The 14909-nt window shown below is 48.1% G+C and overlaps 1 protein-coding gene across 1 annotated transcript in view; it reads right to left on the bottom strand.

Annotated features, from left to right (window-relative positions):
- The window catches only part of FER1L6 (fer-1 like family member 6), a 289857-nt gene that overhangs the window by 215342 nt on the left and 59606 nt on the right, over positions 1–14909 (bottom strand). Inside the window, exons 3-5 of the mRNA XM_030218883.1 lie at positions 8240–8369; positions 6831–6885; positions 3236–3367 (exon numbers count right to left, since the gene is read on the bottom strand). Coding sequence (XP_030074743.1) covers positions 3236–3367; positions 6831–6885; positions 8240–8369 — 317 coding nt within the window. The remainder of the gene's footprint in view (positions 1–3235; positions 3368–6830; positions 6886–8239; positions 8370–14909) is intronic.

Here is a 14909-nt window from a genome sequence, read left to right as displayed (position 1 = left end):
TTTTGTTTGGGCGTTCTCAGGGGATATTCAGTGGCACTGTCTGGTTAAGTGCTATTGAATATCCCCGGTTAGTGACAGAAAGCTATTTAAGCAGGCAGGAGAGACTCCTGACCACTTAACTCGCTTTGAATATTGGCTTTTCGTTTTATTCATTAGGGATATCCTCAAAACCTGACTGGTTAGTGGTCCTCCAGGACAGGTTTGAGAATCACTGGGGCTCGATAATATTGTGGCGAGTACCCCATCATTTGCTGTGATTTGGGTGCAGTGGGACTGTAATGCTGTGAGGTGACTATATCAAAGCTTCCAAATCAATAAAACTACCACAGCGATTATTTTCTTGGTGCAGTGGAATGGGAAATGCATCAGGCAATATTTGTCTATTTACTTAAAAATGTTCATATAACACTTTTCCAAACAGACTTCATTCAAAGTGGCTAACAGCACAAAATTGTACAATATACTTAAACTAAAACAAAACTCAGGACCACTACATTAGTAAAAGCACAGAAAAACCCAGTAGTAACTGGAGAATGTCCTATGGGTTTAGCAAACGGGCTTCCTCCTGTCTTTCAGTGGTAGGGTCGATAGATAGGAGCTGAAGGGTCTCCAGGTTGTGAAATCTTAGCTTAATTTTCAAACAAATATCTAGATCCTACACTGGGGACATTCAGCTGAAAATGCACCTATTTTTATCATTATTTATTCTTGATTTCAAGGGGGGGGGGTTCTATAAGATCAAAATCATAATTTATGATATAAACTAGTAAAAAAGGCCCGTTTCTGAAGGCAAGGAAATGGGCCCTAGGCAGGCAATTTCTCCCCCCCCCCCCGCGTTACGGCCCCCTCGACAACCCCATGCCAGCGAAAACCGCCCCCTGCCTCCATTGTGGACTACCTGTGCTGATGGGGGACCCAAACCCCCGACAGCCGAAGTGCTGTTGTGCCCTTCGCATTGCTTCCTCAATCATCTTTTCTGCAAGTTTCTCTGCGTGCGTCTGACATGTGTTTCCCTACTCCACCCCTTGCCTTGGAATCAGCTGTCATGACGTCAGTGACGTCAATGCGTGTCTGCCTAGCAGACCACCTCCAGGGAGCCACGGTCCCAAGCACAGAACGTTGGAGGTGAGAATTATTATATAAGATAAAAAATAACACATCATCACAGAAATATAAAACATAAAAGAAGAACAAATATTAAAAGCCGCCGTTCTCTAAAAACACAACAATGAACATCATCAAATAATGTTAAGTCTTCTGTTCTTTTTTTTTTTTTTGAGTTACCAAATGACCTGATCACAGAACCAAGTTGTAATGTTCTTGCAAAATGAAAGGTAGTTCATCTCCTGACAGGTCTCAGATGGAACTGAATTCCACATACCAGGTGCAAAGCAGCAAAATGCTGATACCAGTTTTACTGCAGGGAAAAGAAGAATTTCTAACAGACCTTAAAGGAGACAATTGCAATCACCTTGACGGTTTGAAGTAAGAAAGCAATTATGATAAACCATTTGGGATCTGAAAATGTAAAGATACAATGACTATAACTTTAAACTGGGTTCCTTGATGAAAAGGAAGCCAATACAACCTGCATAACATAGATGCAGTATGGTCCGTATTCTTCCTATCTTTTATTAGTGTAGTAATTTTATTCTGCAATAAGCTTTTAGAGACACTGAGACATAGAATAATAACATATCCACGTGAGGGGTAATTCTATAACCTAGGCTTTAGCATTTGCATGTATTTTATGCATGTAAATGCTTAGAATACTAGCATAGAAACACGTTAAAGCCTGCTGAGTGACCTGACCCATGATAATCAGCAGCTGTTTACCAGTTAGGTAAGGGGTGCGCCAGGGGCGGAGCATGGAAGGAGTATCTACTTAGCTGGTTAACAGCGATATTCAGTCCACTAACAGCAAAAAGGCTATCCTAACTTTATGTTCTAAAATGAACCAAGCATCAGTTTGAATATTGGCCAGTACATGGTTAACTTCCAGGTGAGCGAGTGGAGGAGTGGCCTAATGGTTAATGTAAAAAGAAGCAGGGTAGGAGTGTCCTTCCACAGCGGTCAAGCAATCAACAAACAGGGTAGAAAGATTTTCCAAAGAAAGAACAGACTTCAAATGTCTTCCAAAAGGTTTATTCTCCTTACATAAGTACATAAGTTTTGCCACACTGGGACAGACCAAAGGTCCATCAAGCCCAGCATCCTGTTTCCAACAGTGGCCAATCCAGGTCACAAATACCTGGCAAGATCCCGAAAAAGATCAATATATTTTATGCTACGTATCCTAGAAATAGCAATTGATTTTGTCCAAGTCAATTTAATAATGGTCTATGGCCTTTTCCTTTAGGAAGCCATCCAGACCTTTTTTAAACCCCGCTTGTGACTTATTAAGGAGAATAAACCTTTTGGAAGACATTTGATGTCTATTCTTTCTTCGGAACATCCTTCTACCCTGTTTCGTGATTGATCTAATGGTTAGTGTAGCAGGTTGCAGACCAGGGTATTGGGTTGGATTCCTGCTGCTGCCTGATGGTCAGCAGTGTGTTGAGATCCTGGGGAACCAGGTTCAATTCCCTCTGCAACCCTGTGTGACCCTAGTCAAGTCACTTAACCCTCCATTGCCCCATGTACAACAGTAGTACAATATACTACTTAGATTGTGAGCCCACTAGGGATAGACCCAGTATCTATAAAATGAAACTGTAACCCACTTAGGTCTAAGAGGTATATAAATACTGAAATGGATGAATGACTGCTGATATCTGGATATTCAATGACAAGAACTGTGCACACCCTAACACTGAATGCCCAGGCTCAGGTGCCAATTATCACCACAGGCTGAATATTGGGTGGAATAGAGATTAGGAGAATGTCCTTGTATCTTTCTTTTCTATCTCCTCCAAATATTCAGAAAGAAATATTTCCAGATGCTTACGTCATTGTCAATATACAATCTCTCATCACCCATGTCTAAACATTTCTTACATTAAGCAACCTGATAAGAAAGTTATAGGTCTCCAGTTATATTATTCCTAATTTTAACTTGATAAACTTAGAATTCACCTCTAGCCTTTATTCTGAAATACGGAAAGTGAAAATTTAATTTATTTTCTGGGTCTCTTATCAAACAGGTTTACTATAGATGATTCCCACAAATCATTTTAGCATAGAAACAATGATCTGTCATTATCTACTTCTTACATTAACAAACCATACACAGTACCTCATTGTAAAATGGGGCATTGGTTCCTTCCTTCACTGTGGTCTGCTTCTTTTCCTCCCCAACCTCTATTATCACGATTGGGTCAATATTTTCACCGATCAGTTGACGAGCTTCAGTGATCGTTATGGCAATCTACAATAAAGAAGCAAACATGCAAGTATTTCTTCATGCATATTTTAGGACAATAATGCTATTATTTCTTCATATTGTTGGTTTGATGGTCAATTACTAAGGACCAAATGATAGTAGTAGCAAATGGAAAGTGAAGTGTGAGAAAGAGCACCAACGGGTAGATTCAAGAAAGAAAGACAAAAATTAGGCTCTAAACGTATGGATGCTAAGAGCCAATTCTATAATGGAAATTGAGTGTGAAATTACCGTGCTAGAATAGAACATTAGTCGGCATGCACGCGGCTAACTGTAGGCTTGAGCACTTAAATGGTACAACTGCAAGACATGCCCCCAACTCGCCCATGTGCACGCCCCTTTGTAGTTTCAACTACAAGACCCACCCCCAACCCGCCCACGTGCACATTCCCTTTGCAGTTTCATGCTATAACATTTAGGTGCTAAGTCTATAGAAGAGTGCTTAAGTGCAGTTACATACGTAACTACAAATTAATGACAATTTGCATCAATTAACACCACTTAAGGGTAATTATTAGTACTTAGGGTCAATTGGTGCCTAATGAAACAATTAAGTTAGGAACCCTACTGGTATTATTCTATTTCTTGCAAGCCCAACTTTGTGCGCTAGTAAGAAATTTGGGCATGCAAGTTTATAGAATCCGGGGGGAAAAGTGTCCCTCCTTTGGTTAAATAAATTGCATATATTTATCTGCTTAACAAATTAATTCTACTACAGTACATTGTAATTTGTGTTAAGTGTTGCTCATTTTCTTCACACATTTCCTTTAATGAATGTATGTTTTGTCAGGTGGAGCTAATAAAATCATTCAGGGAACAGATTAGTACATCTCCTTTTTTTGACTCATTATTTTCCTTCACCTGCTTTAGGATTCCAGTCGTGTTAAGTATTGCTCATTTTCTTCACACATTTCCTTCAATGAATGTGTGTTTTGTCAGCTGGAGCTAATAAAATCATTCAGGGAACAGGTTAGTACATCTCCTTTTTTTGTCTCATTCTTTTCCTTCACCTGCTTTAGGATTCCAGTTCAAATGGAACTGCTTGGTTCCATAAGCCTCCATGGTTTTCCTGTACTTTGTAGCCATCTCTACTCAGCCATTACAGGAATAGTCGTCAGCCAGGGGACACAAATTGCACCTTGCTCAAGAATCCAGGTAACATAGAGCATGAGGCTGGCCACTAGGTGCTGCTGTTGAGTGATGTCAGAGGATCCCTCCCTTCAGGGAACTGAATAAAGCGTCTCAAGGATCCTCGGCTCCAGCCATTCTGTACAGCAGCAGGTGGACCTAGGTCTTCTACATCACAGTGCAGTGCAATGATTCACTGAACCAGCCCAACTAGTATTGCCCCTAAAGGACAGCTATGTTTAAACAACCCTAACATGAGAGAGTCATCCTGGCTGGATGCAAGGTACATAAGTAAAAGTTCTAGTTTATCAGTCAACTGGCGTGAAAATTATGCTTCCCAGTCATTAAGGGTGGATGTATAGCTACCATTGAGTGAGCCCAGCAAAATGCTCAGGGCCACCCAATGGTAGGGGCTGCCTGAAATTGCCACCCCCTTACCTCTTCCCCCCATCCCGCACGCCCAGGTCTGGGTCCCGAGTCACTCCACCTTGGCATCTGTCTATCTTCCCTGCCACTCTTGCAAACCTACGGTAGGTCACAGCAGAAGCAGTGCTGAAGACTGCACTCTGTCCTATGGGGCCTTTCCTCTGCCGTGTCCCACCTGCACTAGAGATGCAAGACACAGTCGAGGAAAGGCCACACCAGACAGAAACCAGCCTTCAGCGCTACCTTTGCCATGACTCACCACCTCGTCATCTGTCGACCTTCCCTGCTGCTCCTGCAACTAATCAGTTTGTAGGAGCAGCAGGGGAAGGTCAATAGATGACGAGGAGGAGAGACCCCGGACCTGGACCCAGGTACTGGGGAGGGAGGTTGGAAAATGCTGGATCCAGGCACGAGGGATGAGAGGGAGAGACACTGGACTTGGGGAAGAGCATTGGCAATAAAGAGAGAACTAGAGAGACCTGAAACAAAGAGGAGGGGGAAGAGAGGGGGGAAGATGCTGGACTAAGTGAGGGAAGCGGAGGGAAGAGAGAGGGAGAGACTGGACCGAAGGGGAGAGAAGGGAGAAAGATACCAGACCATGGAGAGGGGCACAGGAGGAAGGGAAAAGAGAGGAGAGAAGGTGGATATGGAGAGGGACAGGGACACAAAAGAGATGCTGTTTCTGGAGGGAGCATAGGTACAGGGTCACAGAAGGGAGATGCTGGACAGGACAAATAGAGACATACAAGAAATATGGAAGGTGGTTTTGGTATTGTAAACCGCCTCAATGGTTGTCCCCTAGGTGGTATATCAAGTGCTAATAAACTTGGAAACTTGGACATAGAGAAGAAATGTCAAAAAGACAGAAGACCCTGGAGAGAGTTAAATAAAAAACTGAAAAGTAGAAGAGAGACACTAAGACCAATGCAATGATCAGACAACAAAGGTAGAAAAAAATTATTTTCTGAATTTAGTAATTGTAATATGTCAGCTTTGGGAAATATGCATTTTCCCCACCTCCTCTCATCCCCATTCCCTTAGGAGCAATGGTGTTATGGGGGGTCCATCTCAATTTTTCCACCGGGACCCATTCAGTCCTAGCTACGCCACTGGCTAAGGGCATTTATGTGCTCCCAGCAGCAGTAGTAGTTGCTGATATCAATCCAGCCCAAATTTTCCTGGTGGAGTTGGATAGACTAACATCTTAGTTTCTGCTGCCAACCAGAAGCTAAGAAGTATGGTTTTGATATAGGCCTACTGGTAATAATTTGGTTTTCTGTGTAGTGTTGGGTTGGGAGTGGTTGGGAGGCAGGGATAGTGCTGGGCAGACTTATACGGTCTGTGCCCTGAAGAACACAGGTACAAATCAAAGTAGAGTATACACAAAAATTAGCACATATGAGTTATCTTGTTGGGCAGACTGGATGGACCGCGCAGGTCTTTTTCTGCCGTCATCTACTATGTTACTATGTGTAAACTAAGGAGTCGCTCATCTTACTGGAAGCTAGAACTGCATCTGAGAAGAATGTGATCGCTTGTTTTCTGTAAAGAGATATCCACAGGTCAGTTGCAGCAGAATATGATGGCAATAGCTCCAGTGAGATCTGTAGAATATGTTCTGTGACCAAGACAAATCGTTGAAAAGAGACAGAAGGAACAAAAATGCAAGGTGTATATGGCTCAGGTGTTCCATCAGACTCCCAGGGACCAAGTCACATTGCAAATCATTGAACACTGTCTGGCTATTACAGCAAAGGGAGACAATGTACAGTCAATTCCTGCTGAATAAATTAGCATAAGAAAGGAGGTGCTTGGAATTCTGCCACATCTTTTTCTATATGTACTTGTGTGTACACGTGTACATATGTGTTTTCAGAATTTGGATTGCGCTTACCTGATAATTTTGAGACTTTATCTCTGGATCTTGGATTCTGGATACCAGTTTAGATCTGATGAAATAGAAAAGTGAACTATTAGCCATCTAGTTACTGGAATGTACAATGCTGGGTCAATATTGAGCCTCGGTGGTCAGCTTTTTCTAAAAAAAAAATGCCAATCACAATGGTTAAAATTTTTTTCTGATATTCATTCCTGATATCTCGAGAGCACTGAATATCCCGATAGGGCAGTAAGCAGAGGTGTAGCTAAGGGATAGACAGGGGCAGTAGTTGCTCCCCTAAACAGATTTCTAAAGAAATTTCACTTATGCAACAGAGGTGTCCCGTGCTACAACTTCTCCTCCTGACCACTGCCTTCTCGAGTCCTGGAGGAATCACAAGCTTCCCTTCCCTGCCCTCACTCACTGGTTCATGTGGCTGTCTCCCCAACTTGTCTGCAACAAAATGAAGCCATGTCCAGGGCCATAGTCCTATGTCCACCACTGCCGGCTCTGCCTGGTCAACACCAACTAGCACCTATTTTACAAAAGTCTGCTCCCCCTGATGACAAGAACTAGCTACTCCTCTGATAGTCAGTATTGGCGCTAACCAGATATTGGCAATAATCAGTGCTATCCAGCCCTTTTGTTGTCCTAAATAATCCAGATAGCTAGCAGGTTAGCAGACTGAATATCACTGCTAACTGGATAACTCTGGGGACCGCCCTCGTTCTGCCCTCAGACCACCCTGGCACCATCCAGATGACCACTAGACCACTGGGAAATCAAATCGTAAGTCCTTTCAGGGGGTGGAGGGCTTTAATCAGGGGTTTAGGCTTGATCACAGGGTGAGGGCTTTCATTTGAGGGGTATTGATGGCTCTTTTAAGCTCCAGCCAGAACCATCAGGCCACAGTTTTGAAGCCTGATGCTCCCAGCATGGTAAAATAGCTCTAGCTTTTGGCTAGGGTTATTTTACTGTGATTTTGGAACCATAATGTGACTCATGGTATGCACCTGGTGCACACCACAAGTTGTGTTATGACATTTACATAGTAAGGAGCTGCTGTACATGTATTTGTATGCTTGGCATCTCATTATTATGTAACCTGCAACAACCTAAATATCGTTGAGGTAAAAACAGTCAAGCTGCGTTAGGGCCCTTTAAGTCATGTTAAGGGGCAACTAATGCAACTTAAAGATCTAACATAACTTGATAACTTTTACACCTTTAGTGTAGTCAGAAATTGGTTTGCTATCATGATATGCCTAACAGAAGAGCACACGTAACAGCGAAAGCCAGAAGAGAAAACTTCTGGCTTTCGCTGTTACGTGTCCTCTTCTGTTAGGCATATCATGATAGCAAACCAATTTCTGACTACACTAAAGGGGGAAGTTATCAAGTTACACTAAAGGGAGAAGACTTACCTTTTCTTTAAGTGAGCTCGGGAGCCGGCACTGCTAGATGATGCATCAGCGAACAAACTCTCGGTGCTGGCACTTGTCTCTTCTTGTCCAGTGGAACCTTCATGTATGCTGTCAGTCTCATCATGCTCACCTATCAAATATACACATATAAAAATTAAAACTAACGTCATGTGAAGCTTATTTGGGCAATTTCCATTAGCCCATCTCCTTGGAAGTTACATGATAACTTTTGCAAGTATGTTACCTGTTGCAGGGATGCACATTTTCATTTGAATAAGAACTGATATATTGGGTCACAATATCCCAAAAAGTAGATGAATTCCAGGCTCTTTGCAGCTGCTTTCCCTACGTCTAGCTAGTTAATGACTATTTATGGACTTAATTTATACAAACCTTTTTTACACCCAGCTACTACATCCTCTGGCAACAAATTCCAGAGGGTAATTGTACATGAAATGAAAAGGATCAGAGTACTTAAAGAAGAAGATCTCCCTCTACATACCTATAAGGTCACTAAGGGGCTCATTTTCAAAATAGAAAATCATCTCAAAAATGGCATAAAGTGGCATTTGGACATTTTTCTCCATAAAACATCCAAATCGCAATTTTCAAAACACAGATTTGAGACGTTTTTCTCTGCAGTGTGTGCAAATCACAAAAAGGTGTGTTGGGGTTAGGATTTGGGTGTTCCTGAAACTTGGCCATTTTTCTGCCATAATGGTACAAGGCAAAAATGTCCAGGGCTAAAAGTTAGATTTTTGGTTTAGGCCTATATGAATCATGACCAAGTCAGAAAGGTGCCCTAAATGACCACATGACCTCTGGAGGGATTGCTATGACCAGTGCTTTTTTTGTAGAAAAAAAGGTGCCAGTACTCATTATGGGCGGAGTCAACACATATGGCTCCACCCCTATGATAGCCACACCCTTTATACCAGCCATGGTGCATATAAACAGACATCGTTCAAAATATTATATTAGTATAGGAGAAAAAAATAACATGATTTTTTTCATTGTAAATAATTTCTGTAAGCTGTTACAGCTCCAGTATACCCAGTGCAAAATAAGACAGCAGATGTAAATTCTCAAATTGGCCATATTTCAAACACTAAAATGAAAATAAAATGATTTTTTCTACCTTTGTTGTCTGGTGACTTTGTTTTTCTATCCATATTGGTCCCAGTCTCTGATTCTGCTGCTTTCTATCTGTCCCGTTCCGGGCCCTTACCGGTGCTCCCGCGGCGGGGAGCGATGATCGCCGGGGGCCGCGGGTTCCAGGGCGGCAGGGACCAGCCGCCGACGGGGCCAGCGCTACCGCGGGTCGCTCCGAGGCTGGCGACCGGCGGGAGCGGACGCCGGCCTCGGGGAAGGGGAGACGCCGGCCAAGATGGCGGCGCCGGCGTCGTTGTCTCCCCGGCCAGAGCGGCAGCAGGCAAGTCCCGCCCACTCACGCCGGATTGGTGCGTGGTAGGGGAGTCTCCGCCTGGTAGGCAGGACCGCCAATCCGGGTGCTCCTTGCCTATCAGGGCCGGCGGGATTGGCTCCCTTCCAGGAAGAGACGAGATGGGCGGGGGATTTAAACCTCGTAGCAAGAAAGGCCCAGCGCTTCCGTTTTCGATTGTCAGAAGCCGACGCCGTGGAGTGCCGAGACTGTGTCCTTTCAGCTAGCCATCCTTGCTAGCCATCTCCAGTGACTGTCTTCAGCTAGCCGTCCTTGCTAGCCACCTTCAGTGACGGTGCTCCCTTCAGCTAGCCGTCCTTGCTAGCCGCCTCCAGAGACTGTGTTCCTTTCAGCTAGCCGTCCTTGCTAGCCATCTCCAGTGACTGTCTTCAGCTAGCCGTCCTTGCTAGCCACCTCCAGTGACGGTGCTCCCTTCAGCTAGCCGTCCTTGCTAGCCACCTCCAGAGACTGTGTTCCCTTCAGCTAGCCGTCCTTGCTAGCCACCTCCAGAGACTGTGTTCCTTTCAGCTAGCCGTCCTTGCTAGCCATCTCCAGTGACTGTCTTCAGCTAGCCGTCCTTGCTAGCCACCTCCAGTGACGGTGCTCCCTTCAGCTAGCCGTCCTTGCTAGCCACCTCCAGAGACTGTGTTTCCTTCAGCTAGCCGTCCTTGCTAGCCACCTCCAGAGACTGTGTTTCCTTCAGCTAGCCGTCCTTGCTAGCCACCTCCAGAGTCTGTGTTCCTGCAGCTAGCCGTCCTTGCTAGCCGCCCTCAGAGACTGTGCTCTTGCAGCGCTAGCCGTCCCTGCTAGCTGCTCTTCCGAGACTGTGTTGCTGGCGTCCAGCCAGGCCGGCCGTCACCCCGCGGTTCCAGCAGTCCCGCTGGCCGCCTGCAGCTGGGGGCTCAACCCTCGGTGAACGGCGGTCGCCGCGGGTGAAGATCCGGGGTGCGCGGCAGTCCTCTGAGGTCCTCCGGGCCTCAGGGAACCTAAGGGCTCAGAAGCCATGAGCTCGCCGACGCAGCCTGATCTACGGGACCTGGCCAAGGTACTTCAGCAGCAGCAGGAGCAGTTGAACGCCCTGTCAGGGGCGCTTCAGAACGTCTGCTCTCAACTTTCAACGCTTCAGGTACAGAACCAGGCCGCTGCGGTCCCGGGGGCCGCAGCAGCTCCCCGTTCGGGAGGGTTCCGCACGGGACCTCGGTTCCCTGAGCCGGCACGATATGATGGGGCCCCCGGAGGTTGCCGGGGGTTCCTCAATCAGTGCAACCTGGCCTTCCGGATGCAACCGGAGACATTTGCTTCAGACCAAAGTAAAGTGGGATATATCATGGGCCTATGAAGGGAAGGCCCTGGCCTGGGTGGCCCCACTGAATGAACAACAGGACCCCATCCTGGATGACTATAGTGAATTTCAGCGCCGGTTCCGTATAGTGTTCGACCTTCCTGGGAGACCATCTTCCGTGGCGTCGGAACTGCTGCGAATTCATCAGGGGGAGGAGACGGTGGCCGATTATGCCATTCGTTTCCGGACTTTAGCCACGAAGCTCCGTTGGAACCCGGAGTCCTTGATGGCAATTTTTATGGAAGGGTTACAAGAACGAATCAAGGACGAATTGGCTGGACGAGAGGTCCCAGGCCAGTTGGATGCCCTGATTTCGCTCTGTATCCGAGTAGATACCCGGTTCCAGGAGCGAGCCAGAGCCCGGGCAGAACGGCAGAAGTGGACGCGGGGAAAGTCCCGGACTGCTAAGGGGCTGTCTCCTCACCGTGGGAACCGGGACTCCAAGGAGAGTGGGGAGGAGCCGATGGTGATGGGCCGGCAACGGCTGGCTCCCTCCGCTAGGAAGAAACGCCTGTGGGACGGACTATGCCTCTATTGTGGTGAGGCTGGACATTTTATCCGAGCCTGTCCCTCTCGGGCGGGAAACGTCTCCCCCAAGGCACCTTGAGGGGAGGGGTCTTGGGGCATTCCGCTCCCCTACCGGATGCCTTGATCACTCTGCCAGTAACCCTACGATGGCACGAGACCATGATCCAGACCCGGGCCCTGGTGGACTCAGGGTCGGGGGGCAACTTCATCGGGCGCGAGCTGCTGCAACAGATGGGCTGGCCCACGCTCCCACGGCGGCCGGCATTGCAAATAACCTCCATCCAGGGAACGACGTTACCGCAGCCGGTCACAGAGATCACCCCCTATTTGGGACTACAGGTGAGGAAGGACCACCGGGAGGAGGTCCAATTCCTGATTCTATCCCGGACCATTCATCCAGTGGTCCTAGGACTGCCATGGTTACGGAATCATTGCCCTGTTATTGACTGGACCCGGGGAAGCATCCAGGCTTGGGGAAGTGCCTGTCGGGTGAACTGTTGTAAGGGCCGGACCGGCAGCTGCCCTGCCCTGGCGGTGGTGCCCGGGGGGGCACGGGTAGAGCTGGGCTCCCTGCCTATGGACTATAGAGACTTTGCAGATGTGTTTAGTCCCATGGAGGCGGAGGTTCTACCGCCCCATCGGTCGTTTGACTGTGCCATTAACTTGATGGCAGACACCGTGCCGCCGCGGGGTCGCCTATATACCCTGTCCCGAGGAGAGTCCAAGGTCATGCAGGAATACATCCGGGAGAATCTGCGGAAAGGCTTCATCCGGCCCTCTACGTCCCCGGCCGGGGCCGGATTTTTTTTCGTCACTAAGAAGGATGGCTCCTTAAGGCCCTGTATCGACTATCGGGGGTTAAATGCCATCACGGTAAAGGATCGTTTTCCTCTACCGCTCATCCCCGAACTCTTCGGCAGGTTGCAAGGAGCCCAAATGTTTACCAAGTTGGATTTGCGGGGGGCCTACAACTTAGTTTGAATTCGGCGAGGGGACGAATGGAAGACGGCCTTTAACACCCACGAGGGACATTTCGAGTATCGGGTGATGCCCCTTGGCCTGTGTAATGCCCCTGCGGTGTTTCAGCGACTTATCAACTTTGTGCTTGAGGATTTTTTGAACTCCACAGTGATCGTGTACCTGGACGATATCTTGGTGTTTTCCCAAAATCCCACGGACCATGTGAGCCATGTTCGCGCAGTGCTGCAACGGTTACGGCAATACCGCCTGTTCGCTAAGCTCAGTAAGTGCGCGTTTCATCAGAGGTCGCTACCATTTTTGGGACACATTCTGTTACCCGGGGGGCTACAGATGGAGCCGGACAAACTCCGGGCAATTCGAGAGTGGCCACAGCCGCTGGGATTGAAGGCACTACAACGTTTTTTGGGATTCGCGAACTACTATCGCCAGTTTATTCCTCAATATTCACAACTGATGGCGCCGCTGACAGCCCTTACAAGAAAAAACGCAAATGTCCGGGACTGGCCGCCCGAGGCGCAAGTGGCCTTTCGCCAGGTGAAAGAGGCCTTCAAATCAGCGTCCATTTTGCTAGCCCCGGATCCAGAGAAACCCTTTATTGTGGAGGTGGACGCGTCCGCGTTGGGAGCCGGGGCGGTCCTCTCTCAGGTGAACCTCCAGGGCCGGCGCCAGCCTTGTTCGTTCTTCTCTCGTAGATTCTCCCCGGCGGAGTGTAATTATACCGTGGGGGATAGAGAGCTCTTAGCATTGAAATTAGCCCTGCAGGAATGGAGACATCTGCTGGAGGGAGCGGAACATCGGTTCACGGTGATCACTGACCACAAGAATCTACTGTATCTGCAGGAGGCCCAGCGGCTCAATCCCCGACAAGCCCGGTGGTCATTGTTTTTCGCCAGATTTCATTTTCAACTGGTCTTTCAGGCTGCCGCTCAGAATACCCCTGCGGACTCTCTCTCCAGAGCGTTTGAGGTTCCTGAGGAGACAAGGGAGATCCAGTCCATGTTGGACCCGGCATGCCTCAGCGCGGCTGTAGGGGAGGTCGCGGCTGTGAAAACACTAGTGCCGGCTGCTGATCGAGCGAAGGTAATGCAATGGGGGCATTCGTCCAGGTGGGCGGGTCATTTTGGGTATCACAAAACCCTGCGTCTCATTGCCAGACAGTATCGATGGCCTCAGATGAGGCGGGACATTCTTCACTTCGTCACCACCTGTCCTGTGTGCGCCCGAATTAAACCGACGATCGGGACCCCCATGGGCGAGTTGCAACCACTGTCCGTTCCGACAGGCCCCTGGACGGAGCTTTCCATGGATTTTATCACCGACCTCCCCAGCTCCCGCGGACACACGGTGATCTAGGTGGTGATTGACCGTTTTTCCCGGATGGCCCATTTCGTTCCCCTGCCGGGCCTTCCGTCGGCGGCCGCGTTGGCCCGACTCTTCATCCAACACATTTTTCGACTTCATGGGCTGCCTCTTCGGATTATTAGTGACCGAGGTCCCCAATTTACCTCGCGTTTCTGGAGGGCCTTGTGCTCCGCTTTGGGGGTGAAGACCCATTTTTCCTCAGCATACCATCCCCAGACCAATGGCATGGTCGAGAGGGCGAACCAAACCTTAAAAGGGTTCCTACGAGCGTTTGTCAAAAAGCGCCAAGATAACTGAGTCTCCCTACTTCCGTGGGCCGAGTTTGCATATAACCACAGTGTCCACTCGGCCTCGGGAGACTCCCCATTTTTCTTGGTATATGGACGACATCCTCGACTGCCAGCACCTTTCCCGTCTGGATCTACGACCCCCATGGTGAATGTAACGTTGGCGGACCTGCAAAGAGTCTGGGAGATGGCCCGAGAGCAACTGCAGAGGGCAACTGCCAGATACAAGGTCTTCACAGACCGTCACCGGAGAGCTGCTCCCGTCTTGCAACCAGGGCAGAAGGTATGGTTAAGCACAAAATACCTCCAACTCCGGGTGCCCTCTCGTAGATTGGGACCTCGGTATATTGGACCGTTTGCGATCCAATCACGACTTGGAGCTGTGACCTATCGATTGCGACTACCTAAGACCCTGCGGGTGCACAACGCCTTCCATATTTCCTTATTGAAGAATTTCCGGGGGTCTCGATGGCATCCCCAACAGCAGGAGACCGAAGATCTAGAAGCTGACCCCGATCCGGAATATGAAGTGGACGAGGTTCTGGACTCCAAGAAACGGCGGGGAAAGCTATATTATTTATTGTCCTGGAAGAATTTTGGTCCCGAGGACAACTCCTGGGAACCCGCGGTGAATGTACATGCTCCGGAGCTGATCAAAGCCTTCCACACCCGGCATCCGTCCAAACCCGGGCCCGGGGAAAAGGGGGCATCCGGGGAGGATACTGTCCC

Source organism: Microcaecilia unicolor, chromosome 1 (assembly GCF_901765095.1).
Source record: "Microcaecilia unicolor chromosome 1, aMicUni1.1, whole genome shotgun sequence".
Lineage (NCBI taxonomy): Eukaryota > Metazoa > Chordata > Amphibia > Gymnophiona > Siphonopidae > Microcaecilia > Microcaecilia unicolor.
Note: the sequence above shows the minus strand (reverse complement) of the source record. Positions and strands in the feature narration are given on the sequence as shown.